This window comes from Mytilus edulis, chromosome 14 (genome assembly GCF_963676685.1).
Source record: "Mytilus edulis chromosome 14, xbMytEdul2.2, whole genome shotgun sequence".
NCBI classification, from domain to species: Eukaryota; Metazoa; Mollusca; class Bivalvia; order Mytilida; family Mytilidae; genus Mytilus; species Mytilus edulis.
In genome coordinates, this window is record NC_092357.1 from 26,344,303 (window position 1) to 26,361,679 (window position 17,377).

General features: G+C 30.5%; 1 protein-coding gene across 1 annotated transcript; it reads right to left on the reverse strand.

Annotated features, from left to right (window-relative positions):
• Positions 1–222: 222 nt before the first annotated feature.
• LOC139503006 (perlucin-like protein) lies at positions 223–9,209 on the reverse strand. Its single transcript, XM_071292674.1, has 7 exons — positions 9,135–9,209; positions 8,638–8,763; positions 5,516–5,640; positions 4,509–4,593; positions 3,339–3,449; positions 2,125–2,240; positions 223–303 (listed from the first exon to the last, which is right to left on the reverse strand). The coding sequence occupies exons 1-7, from the start codon at positions 9,196–9,198 to the stop codon at positions 289–291; spliced, it is 642 nt and encodes a 213-aa protein (XP_071148775.1). The 5' UTR covers positions 9,199–9,209; the 3' UTR covers positions 223–288.
• Positions 9,210–17,377: the final 8,168 nt, after the last annotated feature.

Below are 17,377 nucleotides of genomic sequence, written 5' to 3' on the forward strand. Positions count from 1 at the left end.
CTGAATATACAGATCGGATATTGTCACATTGTTAAAAGCGCCACAGTTGTCCATTGTGGCTAACATCCACTGTTGGTAAAACTTTGGTAGACAGTTGTCCCATTGACAATCATACAAGATCTTCTTATTCTTAAGAGAGCATAGACATATCTGCTATTGATCCATCAATGCCAAAACAAATAAATAATAAACAACACAAAAATATAATTATAATTTATTTTTGGCGCCAGGAAGAAGAAATCTTCATTCATTAGAACATAATGACAACCATATATACCACATATCTTTCTACGTACAAGTTTTCTAAAAAAAAAATGACATGATAAAGATTAGTTTATATATAGTAACATACATATCATAAGATTATATGAATCAATTGAAATTAAATGCTTGGTCAACTAAATCAAACTAAAATTTATTGGAAAACTTATTCCAGTCAATACATACCGTATTATAGTTAATATGATGGATGTCACACTTTGAGCAGGATCTGCTTACTCGTAAGAAACATAATATATCGTTCAGTTTTATGTTAATACCTCTGTTTACCTCTTGTTTCAGATGTCAAAGTAACGGAGTGTTTTTAAAATAAAGCATATTGTATATTGTATTGTAATTAGTTTTCCTATACGTTTTGTATACTGTTCCTTGTTCTTTGCTGTTATGGAGTTTCTCCCCGAATATTATAACCACAATAGTTACCAAAGGTACCAGGATTATAATTTGATATGTCAGACTCACGTTTCGTCTACATAAGACTCATCAGTGACGCTCAGATCAAAATAGTCATAAAGCCAAGCAAGTATAAAGTTGAAGAGCATTGAGGACCCAAAATTCCAAATGCTTTGCCAAATACGACTAAGGTTATATATAACTGGCATAAGAACATTCTTAGTCTTTCGAAAAGTTTTGTAACAGGAAATTCATAAAAAATGACCATAAAATTGATATTTCTGTCAACACCGAAGTGTTGACTACTGGGCTGGTTATACCGTCCGGGACAAAACGTAAACCAGCAGTGGTATCAATATGTTTTGAATTCGTAAAATATCCTTTTGGCTCATTTTTTTATTTTCACAGACGAAAAATGCAACTGCTCACAAAAAAAGATACATGAAAGGATTTGTTTTTGTAATTTTTAGTTATGCTTAATCTAAGTTATTTAATAAATGTAATAGGTGACATACCAACAAATCACAGAACGTCACATCCGGTTAAAAATGAAAAAGGGTTGAAAAAATTGTTCCCTTGAATTTGTCATTTGTAGGAAAAATCCTACATTTCATTGCAGGAACATGAGCTGAGTCAAACACATATATGTTAGGTGTTCAAAAGCACCATCATTATTTTATTTGATGTTTCTGTAGAATATTTTGGAAAGTTGAAGTTACATAATCAATCAACCTAGTACAAAAAGGCGAATGTTTGATTAGAAAACTTCCAGAGAAGGTTATTTTCTATTATGCAATGATGTTTTATATAAAAGTTTGTCTTAAGTGCTACATTTTTGTACTATACAGGATAACACTTTGCTTATATCAATCATTTTTTTTTTATTTGAAACAACGATAAATTCTGCACATGGTTTTGAAAACTGCAAATTCAACGAGGACTAATAGGAATAATCAATAGTTGTATGACAACTATAGTCAAAACAAGTTTTTTTTAATTATAAATGAAGTACCATGATTTTGTATGGGTGAGCAAAGACTCTCCAGAAAACAATGAACCCAGTAAGATATTAAAACCCATTTAAATATGCTATTTTGTTTAAAATAATAATATTTAAAAAAAAAACCAACCAAAAACACAATAAACAAAACAATATTACGATGCGTATGATTTTTTGTGATGGATTGTGGAGGCTTGGTACCGGGATTTGACATCATCGTGGAAATGGAAAAAAACGCATAGGAATTGGCACAACCGTTATTTATGGTGTCATAAAGCATATCAGAGTGGTAGACATCGTATTCAGTATTTGTTCACGACTGCTATCTTGAAATTTAAATTGAAATCAATTTAAATGCGCGTAATTGATTCTGATTGATTCAGTTTGATATTTACAAAAGGTAAACAGTTTTCTAAAAAAAAAAACATTCCTAAAAGGTTGTTCATACTAACCATTGGAAATTCGCACATATATTGTTGGGGTCTATCACAAGGATCGTCATCCCAGTTCCAGTTATTACTAGTGTTTAATTCAAATTCCACACAGTCTTCGTTGTCTATTTGATCACCTGAAAATCAATGTCTAATAACATAATAGCAACAAACAAACAAATATACAGAAGGTCTTTTGTCATTTACAAAAAAAAAAAGTTCAAACACATCAAACGAATGAGAGACAACTTGTATTATTCCTGACTGGTTATTTGATATTTGATATCAGTTTGTCGTTAGCTAAGAAATCGCTGTTATTGTATTTTCTTTTATGTTCTATTTAAAAATTGCTAAAGCTACATTGAAAAAAAATCTTCAATGCGCCATATTTTTTTTCTAAATAAGTTGAACTACAAACTGTTTAGCATTTTGGCAACACTTTTTAGAATGTTGGGATCTCAATGCTCTTCAGTTTTGTACCTGTTTGGCTTTATAAATATTTTCATCTGAGCGTCACTATTGAGTCTTATGTAGACAAAACGCTTGTCTGGCCTATTCAATCATAATCCTGGTACCTTTGATGATGTTGGTAACTATTTCCAAGTCATTTGTTTTCTATAGGCGGAAACATGTCTGACGTACAAAATTATAAATCAGAATCTTGGATGAAGTTGTGTTTCTTTTTAAAGAGTTGATTTAACAATCCAAACTGTTCGTTGTTACTTTTGCAGTATTTGGGAGTTTGGTGGTCTTGCCTAATCTTAAATTTGTTTCAGATAACTAATTGGCTTTCCTAAGATCAGAATAATATAAGATTGCCTACAGTTGACAATATGTTGACCTCGATCTGTTGATTTTGTGTAAATAGGTCATTGACTCAAAGACGTACATTTTAAAAGATGAACTTTAAAATACGAGAGGGACATTCAAAATTGAAGGAAAAAACTGACAACGTCACGGTTTAAAAAAAAAAGACAAATAATAGTACATAAGACACAACATAGAAAACTAAAGACTAAGCAAAACGAACTCCGCCAAAAACTTGGCTGCCCTCACGTACTCTGGAAGGGTACGCAGACCCTGATTCACATTATACACCCGGCATGTTGCTGATGTTATTACAGACTCGGTAAATATTCAGAAAAAATCAACAACAACCCCACCAAAGAGCAAATAACAGCCATAGTTCACTAATAACTAATAACCTAATAACTATCTTAAAAGGGAACACTTACGTTCTCCAAATGGGAGAGTATCCAATGTTAAAGCACCACCAACATCGACAAATTCGAAATTCTCGTCGCTTGTAGGACTATAAAGACCTGTCCATATATCTTCATGTTTTCCTAAAAAAGAATTGGATAGTTATCACTGTCATATTTTTTTTGTCTTTAAATCTTCCATTGATTATTTTCTATCGCATGAATACAGCTCGAAGTAATTAATTTCAAAACATCAATAAAAAGTTAAATCACCAAAAACACTAAACTGCTTAGAAAATTCAAAAAGTAGTCCATTATAAAATGACAAAATCAAAAGCTCAAACACATCAGACGAATGTACAACAATTGTCATGTTCCTGACTTGGTACAGGCATGTTCTTATGTAAAAAAAAGGTGGATTACATCTGGTTTGATAGCTAGCTTAACCTCTCACTGTATGACAGTCGCATCAAATTTCATTATATTAACAACGATGCGTGAACAAAACAAACAGACAAAACAGTTAGAAATGTAAATGGATAAAAGATCATTCGGTGAGTTATTTTACGCATTTAAAAAAGTATATAAGTTGTCTGTACTGAGAGGGCGGGAAGGTGGTCGGACGTCGTTATGGTAGAGCCAATTGTTAAAAAAAACCCACCCTTTTCCGATTCACTTTACTTCAAACATATTAAGTAATTGCGCGTCCAATACTGATTTTTCCAGATTTTAGAGTTTTTTCATCATACTGCAACATTAACAAAAGACTGTCATTAGCTTAGATATTCAACTTCCAGTTTCAAATCAAGATTTTTGAAATGCCTTGTTGCTTGGAGTTGGTAGTAGGATACCATACATGCAACGATATAAACTAAAACATTTATCGTAATATAATTGCACCTTCCATTAATTATTTAAGCTCCTTTGAAGTTCTGACAGTTGTCCTACTATTTTAAAGAAAAAGGTTATCTAAATATCCATCTGCTATATTAAAGTATTATTGCCCACTGCCATTAAAACAATAATTGTCTCGATATATGGTATTTAAAAGATAACGATTTAAAACGGATACAGAACCATCTAAACGCTTACTTATAAGAAGTAATAATTGGTGTGTGTGTAAATGAATATTCGTTTCCTTTTAATTACAACGAAGCACTTAACATTGCACAATTACAAATTACTTAATAACTCATTACTTACCGAAACCCGTCGTATTCTTAACAGCAAAAGCTTCTGCTACGGTATTTGGCGCCCATAGGTAGGCACCTTCCATCCTACATATATTCTTAAATTTAAACAAGACACAGATCCAATATCTACATGTATATCATAATTATAGTTAACACACCATTAACCGTTATGTTTTTTTTTCTTTTTGTAGCAGTTCAGTATTTCTGTTGTTCCGGTGTATCCTTCTTAAAGTTTTTGTGTTTTGTTTTCGCTTAATCAATTAATGACTAATGGCAACCGTCAACAACTTTTGATTTCATCTACTTGATGCCTTCAAAATAGAAAACACAATCAATAATAATGCAGCACGACGGGTGCAACATATCGAGCAGGTTCTGTCTACCCTTTCGGAGTATCTGAGATTACCTCCAGTATTTTGTGGGGCTTGGGTAGCGTTGTTTTTATTTTTTCATATATTAAGTTTTGTGTACTTTTGTTTGCTGTTTGTCTGCTTGTATTTTTTTTTTCTTTTTTAGCCATTGTGTTTTCATTTTTTTTTCGATTTATGAGTTTGTCTCTTAGATATGAAAGTTTTTTAAACTTTGTTAGTACTTCCATCAATTCTCGTCGTGTAAATATGTGTGGGATTAGATTTTATGATTGTTGAAATATAACAAGGCTAATACCATTGTAAAGGTTAACTCCTCTATCTTGTTTTGTTCTACTTTTGATTCACTATTTTTGCTATCTATAATATATACATGTTTTAACTATGGTACAAATATAACGCTATAACAAATGAAAATCTTTACAACGAATGCAAATATGCTTCAATTAGTTTTCACTGTTTTGCAATTGATTGTAAAATTTATTGAACCATCTTTAATAATCCTAGATCAAACCTATTCTGATAAGGTCTTGATGTCTTTCCTTGTGTTGTGTTTTACCCCAGACATTCCGTGTTTAATTTCTCTTGGAGTTCAGTTTTTTGGTGATTTTACTTTTATCTAATCTAATATCAGATAAAATATACTCACCAAAGCATTAGTCCAGTTCTGCTTATCGTCTCCACCGAAGAAGTAACAATTAGTACTAGCTGTTAAGTCATTTGAAATGATGTATCCTTCAGGGCAACTAGTTGGAACACATGGTGGTACTGGTGCTATGACACAATACAAGTTGATTACTAATTGGAAAACCTGGTACTAATAATACTACCCAATGTGAGTTGATTATTATTTGATACACATTGTAGTACTGGTGCTATGACACAATATGAGTTAATTATTAATTTGAACAAATGGTACTATTATTACGACACTATAAGTAAGATCACATGACACAATTAATATTACACAATGTGAATTGATTATTAGTTGATACACATGGTGGTACTATGACACAATATAAGTTAATTAATTGGAACACATGGTACTATTGATACGACACTATTAGTTGGAACATATGACACTATCAATATGACACAATATGAGTTGATGACTAATTGGAATACATGAAACTATTAATATGACACAATATGAGTTGATGATTAGTTGGAACACACGAAACCAACTATTAATATGACACAGTATGATTTGATTATTAGTTGGAAGACATGGCATTAGTATATATAAAATAAATACACAACATTTTAATTGTTTGTTTTAAATTGTAAGCTAATTGTCGGACTATTGGACCGGTCCATACTTTCCAACTATTGGACCGCGGTGAAACTTTTTATCCACAAACGTCATCATATTTCGTGAAATTTCAAATGCAGCAACGGGATTGGCTAATTTAGAGAATGCCCCAGGTTTTGCAACTTTCAGTTTTACCTCTTGTATCTATGGTTTTTACATTGCAGAACGCAGCCTTTCCATTCAGAATATATGTAAGTAAACATTCCAAATGACTTCATTTTCAGAAACAGACATCTGTAACAAACTTTTAGGTACTTCTTTACAAGCAGAACCCAGTACAACGAAAGTCCCAACTATGGACTGGCTTCTGGTGCTACACAAAACACCTTACAAATATAGATGTATTTCATCTTCAAGCCATTGTTTCAGTACTAAATTGTCTATTCTACTTATTACTACACTTGGTACCATCAAAAACCTGATAATAAATTGCTCAAATAAGGCCTTTCAACATAGTGGAATTAATTACTTTTGAGTGTAAACAATTCGTTGGAAGTACTTGAGAAATTGCCTGCATAGATGGGTGATTGTGTATATGTTCAAACTTTAGATTTTTCTACCCTATATATCACTTTGCTCATATTGGTAATAAGAAAAAAATTGCATCCCTAATTAATTGGGCAGATGTCAGATTACAAATACATATGTTCAAACTCTTTCAGGTCATTTTTAAGTAGCAACAAACAAAAGAACTATGCCACTTGGAATGCTTTGTAACTACATGTATTTGTATCAGCGTTATCGATATGTATATTAAGTACAATATATATTTTTAGACTTTATTAAAAAAAAGATATGACTAAGTTTATAAATCTAAATCTTTGTTCAAGAGTAGTGATCTGGTCCAGCTAAAAATGGTTAAAAATTAGTATTTAAGAAGCTGTCTTAAGTTGTTTTAGATCCCCTTAACATTATTGTAAAAAAATGTCCATATTTTGAATTAGAGCAGATGAAATTTTCAATCATTTTGATATAATTTATCCCACAAGTTGTACAACATACTGTAAACGAATCATTGAGAAAGAGCTGTGGTCTCGAACCATGAAATTGGTCATAAGAATCACATAAAAAATCTGTCACACTGGCAAAACTGCAGAAAAAACTAGGAAACAATAGGACTTATTGCTAAATGATTCCAATTATTTACTTTTTCAAGACCACATAAAACAAATCGTGACGTGTTTAAATAGTTATTATCCAAATTATGTTTATTAGGTTACGGGCATTGATCTCTGAAACGTAGCAAATTATAAACTAACTTAAATTCTTCAGGTGTATCCTTCATTATGACTCATTATTTAATTCTCATGCAAGTGTATACATTATCGGCCATGTTTTTCCATAAAAATGTAAAAACTAGTGTATAATATCGTCATTGTTTGAGCACCTTAATAATTTTGTTATATTCTGTTGTTAACATAATTTGATAAATGGAGTCAAACATGAACGTTTATTTCAAAGACCATAATATATTGGTTTTTAAAGCATATTTACCTCACGATACCGGGATATATGTATTAACTCGGATTTCAACATGTACTTGTGATTTGTTTACAAACCGGTATTGATAAAAATAAACAAACATATGTCGAAATGTTCAGGACTTTTAAATCTGTTTTGGGGTAGGCATACGATTTTTATTGCGTCTCACACTTTGAAAAGAAAATAATCGTCAACTACTTTATTAAAATATTGTGTAAAAACGTTAATTATGAGGTTTGATAGTCAAATGGTTCGAGCATTTTTCTGAGGAAGTTTTAGAAAATTTCAAAGAAATATTTTTTACAGTGGGTAAGCTTTTATTAGTCTTCACTATCCTAAAGATTACCAATTTTCGGTTATATTTATAATTTACAATCTTCATTAAAAGTAAAGCACGAATACATAGTTAATTAAGTAACTAATTAAGTATTGTCTCCCTTTAACAATCGTATTATTTCATAATTAAGTATAGTTTCTGATATAGTTTTGAATAATTACAAAATGTATCAACTCAGTATATTTCAGATTTTGTTATTGGTGTATCAAAAACATTGATGTACGAATAAAATTTCATAAATTTGAAACGTTTAAAATGATAACATACCAATATAAAGAATCGTTTATTATTTAAAAAAAAGACTATAAATGAAAGTAGAATTACTTATCTTCCCTTCGTGATAGATTGGTAGAGTTATCTAATATTAATCAGAGATGGACAAGCAAGCAAATTTTAATTGTGGCTTATTTAACGTTTAAATAAGTTTCCACTATAAACGAATGTTGCTTTATACAAATATAAGGATTTTGTTATCTAAATCTACAAATCTTATTAGATATTATGATTTTTTGTTACAATAGATTAATATGCTACGTTTTATATTGTTTAATTTTATTTTACAAATATGATCTTTTGCCTTTGTTTCATTTTTGCATAGAAGGGACAAGAACTATCGATCATGCTTTATTTGTTTACTTACATTTACAACATGGTCTTCCATTGCAACATATTCCTTTCTTGGTCCATCCTTTGCCAAACGCATCATCGCAAGTAAGACCTTTCCGTCCACATGTCCCATTTGAAGCAAGACAATTGCGAGTGAGTCCTAAAGATTAAAGTTCTTAAATGCAATGTGACATTATGAGCTCCAATCTCTGCATTATACATTAAGAAAGTTAGATTTTATTAGGAAAATAACCTGATTTAGTCATACTCTTAAAGTTAAATTCTTCATTGCAGTAATGAGTTTATGGAAAGTAAAAAAAAAAATTTTAACGAGATACCGGTAACTAAATAAAGGCAACAGTAGTATAAAGGAAAATCACAAAAATACTGAAATCCGAGGAAAATTCAAAACGGAAAATTCAAAAATCAAATGGCAAAATCAATGAAAAACGCATCAAACGAAGGACAACAACTGTCATTTTCCAGACTTGATACAAGCATTTTCATACATAAAACATAAAGAATACTCACTTTCGCCGGCAGAAACATGAATTGTGCAGAGGATGATTACAATCAAGCAACACCATTTCATCATGATACTGTAATACTAAAACGGAAATTTGTAAACATTAATTATATTTTCAAGGTTATATAGAGGGGAATTGTTACTAAGTAACATGTGTTTTTTTACTTGAATGCATTAAAAGATAGATTTTGACTGTCAGCTTCAGGTTCCTAAAATATGCTAATACATAAGTTCGAAGTAACAATAAACAGCCAAACAGACAGCTTATGCTTGAAGATGGATTTGATTCAGAATTTGCATTATTTTCAGGGATAACAAAAACAAGGCTATATGTTGTTGCTGAAATTTGAATTAGACTTTTTGTTCAACTAGATAGTACTCAATGCTGAAAACAATTACATTGAAATATTTTTTTCTGTCTGTTTTATTAGAAAAAAAGTAATCTCTGATGTAATTTTGTACGATTATTTCAAAATCACTTTTTCCTTTTTCAATGTACCTACCTTTGTTCATGTATGTCAGTCATAGAGTTTTTTTATTCTTATTTATATAAATAAACTCGATTTTAAATGTTGTACGCAAGACGCATATTTTATCTACAAAAGACTCATAAGTGAGACTCAAATTAGAAATATAAAAAAGGTCAAATAGAATACGATTTTGAAGAACATTGGAAAAACGATCATCAAGCAGCAATTTTAAGATCATCTTTCAAGCATTTTGAAATATTTTGAAATCGTTCACAAAATAAAACGTGAATATTATATTTATCAACAGTTTTGTTCTCTACAAGAGCAAGATATATTAATAATTTTGAAACGATAAGCTGTTTTATATTTTCTGGGAAAACCATTCAAAACATACCTTAATGCCTCAAATCAGACCTGTTGCTAAGAAAACTGTTGTTAAAATGGTCTGACTATTCGGATTTATAGCATATGAAGGTAAAGTAGAAATGGCGCAACGTAGGCAGAATGCGACATATGTTCTTTGTCTTTATCAAAATGTCTATTCAGTTATTTGATCCTTTTCTGGTGTTGTTAGTGCATCATCTGTATAATTGATCAAAAGGGCTCCATACTCTATTTATAATATAAGAATCTTTTCATCAGCTATTTTGTACATGCGTAACTCAAAACAAGTGATGCGATATTTATAGTGAATTAGCATATGTGTTTGTTGTTAATGAGGTACATAAATCCTTTGAATTAATTGAAAGAATGAATTGAACTTTAAATTTAACAATACATGTACTCAACATTTTTCACACTTCAATTGGACACATCTAACATGCATAATTTTCGCGACTAATATAAACTTTGCTTTTATCAATGCCCTGTAACAGAAGTAATACGGCGTAAAGCTTATTGTTCATAAGCACTTGCGTTTGATCATATCATTTTTCTAAACAAAAATTCATAGTTAGTGCAAAAAGAATATTCGCATTGTTCTAAAAAGGATTTGAAAATTCATACTTATTAGCTAGAAACTAACAGACAACATCATCACAAACAGACAAACATTCATCTACCGTCATCACAATAATGCATATCAAGTTGAAGGAATGTAGCATACAATTCACTCAAAACCGAGGATCAACGATGGTGCTCGACGAAGGTAGGCATATTTAGTGTATTTAAGTAGCTGTTTGTCATTTCGTGAGTTTCAACTAGAATAGCAGATTTCTTTTCTTTTCGACTTGAGATTATTTTATATGCTAATAATAGCGTTTACTCCCTTTTTATATATTTCTTTCGAAACTGCAAGTCCCATGGAGTTGTCATTTTATTTTCGACTATGAATGTCCCTTCGGTATCTTTTGTCTCTTTTTTCCATGATGTCAAAATATGTTATGTTTCATACTAGAATATGCAGTTGCATTTCACGCATTTAAGTTTATGTAGGTAAAATGTTGATATGAAAAATAGCATATGACTTGATCATTATGATAAAATACTCAAAGTTAAGGATGCTCGCTCCAATTACCTTAGCCGTATTTGGCACATTTTTTTTGGAATTTTGGATCCTCAATGCTCTTCAACTTTGTACTTGTTTGGCTTTATAACTATTTGATATGAGCGTCACTGATGAGTCTTATGTAGACGAAACGCGCGTATGGCGTACTAAATTATAATCCTGGTACCTTTGACAACTCTTTTTCAAAATAACAAACGTTTTAAAAGAGTGTTATAAATAGATCGTATATACAAAACTTAATGTTTAAAAACTGAAAAAAATGAGGCGCCTTATTTTTAAGATAAAAGCAATACAACATTTGGCGGGAAATTATTCTCTCCAGGTTTATTAAAAATTTAAAATCAGCCTTATTATTTCTTCCAAAATCTCTGAAATCACAACAAAGATTTTATAAGATATCCAAAAATGGCCTTTTAAACTCTAAGTAAAACAATTATAAAGTCACTCATGTAGAGAATGTCAAAAGGATATTAATAAAAGTCAACGTTGTTCATTTTTTAAACAAAACTGAATTTGTACCACATTGTAATAATAGAAACGGAAATTTAGTACGCACGATGGAATTTGAACTTAAGCATAACAAACATTCATTTTCAGATGCCGATATATCGCAGTTCGTGTATTATGGACTGAACATTTTACCACTTGTACGGTTTGTTAGAATATTTTCTAATGAACTTTTTTTTACCATGACTTTTCATCGAAGCAAAAACTATGCTGGAATGGTTTGTCATATCACATTATTTTTTGATAGTTTCACAATGATTTGCAGTGGTTATTAGAAATCCCAATAAACACATGTTTGGCTGGTTTGTCTTATCTTACCTTTCACAGAAATGTTTATCAAAATTTGAAATAAGAAAAAAAAGGTATTTTTGATTCGACAAATTCTAACAGCTTTCATAATTCATGGCTTAAGACATTATTCACTCACTTATTCAGGTAAACATTTTCTACCTGAAGTCCGACAGTGTTAAATAGGTTTGGTTTCTAACATATACTGCTGCCTTTCAATAGATTTTGTGGTGAACATTTAAACCTGTTTGAAGATATAGTTGGAAGATTATAGGTGCAAAATCATTCAACAAAGAGCTGTGGACATCTAACCTAGTTTACCGTATAAATCTTAACATTATAACAATGCTTTCCAATTGATGTGCAGTTCTATTTTCCGTTTTCAAGTGTTTGATCTCACTGTTTACAGCTGCAACGCTCCTGTGTCTTATTTTTAAAGTGTTTTATATCTATGATTCAAGGCCTGAATTATCAAAAAGGAGATGCGAAAGTAACACTTTCTTTAATAGTCCAGCTTATGTGTAAGGCTAGTTATCTCCCTTGCAACATACGGGTATCTGAAACATTCTACTTAATATGTGTGTGTACTCGTCGGTCTATCCTCTCTGGGTGTTTGTTGTTGTCGAATGTTTTGCTTGATGAATGTTGCTGTTCATTGTGATCTATTGTACTATATAATAGTATGTTTAGCACCTACTGCACTTGTTTTTTCTTGCACAATGGCATTGTTAACGTTAATGTTATTAATGGTTATTATCTTACAGTCAATGATGGATGAAGATGAAAACGAATGATTGTCTTTTCACGTTTATTTCAATTCCATAATAAATCCAGCGCCGAGCAATGCTTGTTTTGTTTATTATATATATATATAACAAAAAATAAAATGCTATTTACAGCATTTGTGCACTGCAAGATTTTATTTGTAAAATCCTTATCAGACACTATAGAGACAAAACTTCAAGAATGCCGACACAATAAAACGATTGTGCACATAGCAAAGCATACACCTAATCTGATCTATAGAAACTGATCAATGTGTTGGTTAAATTTTACAATAGTCATTGCGGTTAAAAGTTTTATATTTGCAAAAGTTAAAAATAAAGCAGACGAACTATTATGTATCCCAGGTGTCTCATTTCCACCAATTTACGAAGATTTGTAAATTAAAATCTAGACAGTGCTTAGTTCAGTGTAAATAGCAAATATATACAAAAACACCATACACCTTATTGTATCGAAATTTCCATGACTATATACACGTATGTCTTATCACTTTGAAGTGTATCATGAAGTGATTTTACTAAAACTGAATGTATAAAAATTAAAAGCACGTCTAAACTATATTGATTTGTATTAATGAATAAGTACAATACAACGTCGTAAGATACAAACATAATGCTTAATTGTAATGTATTCTACTTTGCGTGATTTTCGACATTAATTCTCCGGCTCATGAAAAGTGATTACAATACAATAGTCTATCAGCTAGTTTTAAAAAACGCTGTAGTTAAAGAGCTTGTGTTTCACCCCAGAGTACCGCGAGTTTTTCTTGATAGATTCATCTTCATTATCTTATTGATAAAATACAAGATGTTATACTAAAAATAAGTTTCCAAAAAAGTGTCCCTTTCAATGGTCCCCTCATTCAAAAATCTCGATAAAAAATTTTTTATTCACAATTTTGTATAAAGCGATTAAAACAAAAATTGATGTATAGGTATAAACAAACAAAACAGATATAAATGTATCATATGTAATGTAACACTGGAGATTTTGTGTTTAAAAAAAATGTTTATTTACATTACAAACAATCGGATTTTACTGGTTTTAATTAAGGCATACTTTTTTATTTCATAAAAAATTCGTTACACAATTACCCGTATTTGTGATTTAAACTTAAAAAATGATCAGTATGCAATGTTTTAATTATTTGCTGTATTTATACATCGTCTAAAATATGAATTATTCAATTAAAATATTCGTGAAATACAGGAAATCATCAAATTACCGATTCAGTCGACAATATATTCATACTTGATTGCACACATAAGCACTTTAAGGTTATCAATTTGCAACTGAAAACAAACATTAAATTGTCGATTTATGTTGTTTTTGGGAGACAAATTATCATATAAAAATAAAAGTAAATTTGTAACGAAATATCTATGAACATTTACAAATTAATATTATTTGTTTGCGTTCTGAAAAGGGTGCGCTCTATCTACCTCAATAAAAATGTGCTAGTCAGTTGTGAAATTTGTTCAGACCTTTTTTCTTTCTTTAGCACAAAAGTATGTCGATTTGACATACCATCCGGTTACTATTTATTTGTTTTTCGTAATGTATACATTGTTTTAGATTATCAAGAACGATTTGATAGATATGAATTAACTAGACCAACCGCCATAGTTATATGCTTTATAAATTCTGATTAGCTGTTACGTACGATAACCTATAATTGTTAATTTCTGTGTCGTTTTGGTCTCTTTTGGAGAGTTGACATTTGTTATGTTCATGTAACGTTGGTTGTGCCAACAAATGATGTTCATGTGTTCGACAAGCTTTATTTGGTACAGATGAGAGGTAGCTCAGTATTGTCAAAATATCCAGGAATTTGTTCTTTAACAGAATGGTCGTGAAATATACCGGCAATATTTACAAAATCAAAGCCTTTATTGACATACTTAATTTTAATAGAATGTTTTTTATGATCTTCAGGGCGATGAATTTTGGGAAATAATTTAGAATAACAATATGCCATAATAATTTGAACAATTTCATACTTAGGACTGCTATATGAAATTGTGTTGCAATCCTCCAAAATTTTATTTAACTTATTAACCGGTAACGAACAGAGTTTTGTTAACAGATAATGTCTGCCGTTGTTTTTTGAAATAGAAATTAGGTCCGAAATATTGGTATGATTGGCCCGAAATTTTCTTTGATTGCGATTTCTTCTACGACCGTGAGAATGTTTTTTACGAACAGTTTTAGAAACTATATCCAAAATGTTAACGGAATTGGTTCTAGATATATTACCAATTCCCATAATATTATCATTTAGACCGAGAGGGTAAACTGTCTGTAATTTTTTAATCCAATTTAATTCAATTATTTTCCGTGATCGTACAAACTTTGAATGCGATTCACAAGGCTGCTTATTTACTACTTCTAAAGGTTGAACTGCTAAATATTTAAAAGGATGGTTGTGCTTCTTAAGGTGTTGGTAAATGATACTTTTGAATTTATTGGGTCTTTTAAAACGATACAGATGTTCTTGAGTGCGTTTAGATAAATATCGTCCAGTTTCTCCTACGTACTGAATACCACACCCCGGTTTGTTTCATGTGAATAAATAAATAATACTGTTTGTTCTTCAAGTTATGAGATGTATGTTTGTCTGTTTGTGATGATGTTGTCTGTTAGTTTCTAGCTAATAAGTATGAATTTTCTAATCCTTTTTAGAACAATGCCAATTTTCTTTTTGTACTAACTATGAATTTTTGTTTAGAAAAAAGATATGATAAAACGCAAGTGCTTATGAACAATAAGCTTTACGTCGTATTACTTCTGTTACAGGGCATTGATCAAAGCAAAGTTTATATTAGTCGCGAAAATTATGCATGTTAGATGTGTCCAATTGAAGTGTGAAAAATGTTGAGTACATGTATTGTTAAATTTAAAGTTCAATTCATTCTTTCAATTAATTCAAAGGATTTATGTACCTCATTAACAACAAACAAATATGCTAATTCACTATAAATATCGCATCACTTGCTTTGAGTTACGCATGTACAAAATAGCTGATGAAAAGATTCTTATATTATAAATAGAGTATGGAGCCCATTTGATCAATTATACAGATGATGCATCAACAACACCAGAAAAGGATCAAATAACTGAATAGACATTTTGATAAAGACAAAGAACATATGTCGCATTCTGCCTACGTTGCGCCATTTCTACTTTACCTTCATATGCTATAAATCCGAATAGTCAGACCATTTTAACAACAGTTTTCTTAGCAACAGGTCTGATTTGAGGCATTAAGGTATGTTTCGAATGGTTTTCCCAGAATATATAAAACAGCTTATCGTTTCAAAATTATAAATATATCTTGCTCTTGTAGAGAACAAAAATGTTGATAAATATAATATTCACGTTTTATTTTGTGAACGATTTCAAAATATTTCAAAATGCTTGAAAGATGATCAGAAAATTGCTGCTTGATGATCGTTTTTCCAATGTTCTTCAAAATCGTATTCTATTTGACCTTTTTTATATTTCTAATTTGAGTCTCACTTATGAGTCTTTTGTAGATAAAATATGCGTCTTGCGTACAACATTTAAAACCGAGTTTATTTATATAAATAAGAATAAAAAACTCTATGACTGACATACATGAACAAAGGTAGGTACATTGAAAAAGGAAAAAGTGATTTTGAAATAATCCTACAAAATTACATCAGAGATTACTTTTTTTCTAATAAAGCAGACAGAAACAAATATTTCAATGTAATTGTTTTAAGCATTGAGTACTATCTAGTTGAACAAAAAGTCTAATTCAAATTTCAGCAACAACATATAGCCTTGTTTTTGGTATCCCTGAAAATAATGCAAATTCTGAATTAACTCCATCTTCAAGCATAAGCTGTCTGTTTGGCTGTTTATGGTTACTTCAAACATATGTATTAGCATTTTTTAGGAACCTGAAGCTGACAGTCAAAATTTATCCTTTAATGCATTCAAGTAAAAAAACACATGTTACTTAGTAACAATTCCTTTCTATATAACCTTGAAAATATAATTAATGTTTACAAATTTCCGTTTTAGTATTACAGTATCATGATGAAATGGTGTTGCTTGATTGTAATCATCCTCTGCACAATTCATGTTTCTGCTGGCGAAAGTGAGTATTCTTTATGTTTTGTGTATGAAAATGCTTGTATCAAGTCTGGAAAATGACAGTTGTTGTTCTTCGCTTGATGCGTTTTTCTTTGATTTTGCCATTTGTTTTTTGAATTTTCCGTTTTGATTTTTCCTCGGATTTCAGTATTTTTGTGATTTTCCTTTATACTACTGTTGCCTTTATTTAGTTACCGGTATCTCGATATGGGTCAGGCTGAATCTAAAACAATGAATGCTTCCTTAATTTAAATTCGAGTAAAAAATATAAATAACTTTATTTACTGCTTCTGTGAATTAATTAAATCTATTATATGAAACATTCACCTCAAGTTAAAAATATTTTTTTTTTACTTTCCATAAACTCATTACTGCAATGAAGAATTTAACTTTAAGAGTATAACTAAATCAGGTTATTTTCATAATAAAAGCTAACTTTCTTAATGTATAATGCAGAGATTGGAGCTCATAATGTCACATTGCATTTCAGAACTTTAATCTTTAGGACTCACTCGCAATTGTCTTGCTTCAAATGGGACATGTGGACGGAAAGATCTTACTTGCGATG

Excerpts from the sequence above, each read along its gene's own strand:
- LOC139503006 (XM_071292674.1), bottom strand. The coding sequence starts at position 9,198 with ATGATGAAATGGTGTTGCTTGATTGTAATCATCCTCTGCACAATTCAT. Across the intron at positions 5,641-8,637 it reads TGGAAGACCATGTTGTAAAT|CACCAGTACCACCATGTGTT; the intron begins GTAAGTAAACAA and ends ATTGTGTCATAG. Across the intron at positions 4,594-5,515 it reads AGAACTGGACTAATGCTTTG|AATATATGTAGGATGGAAGG; the intron begins GTGAGTATATTT and ends TTTAAATTTAAG.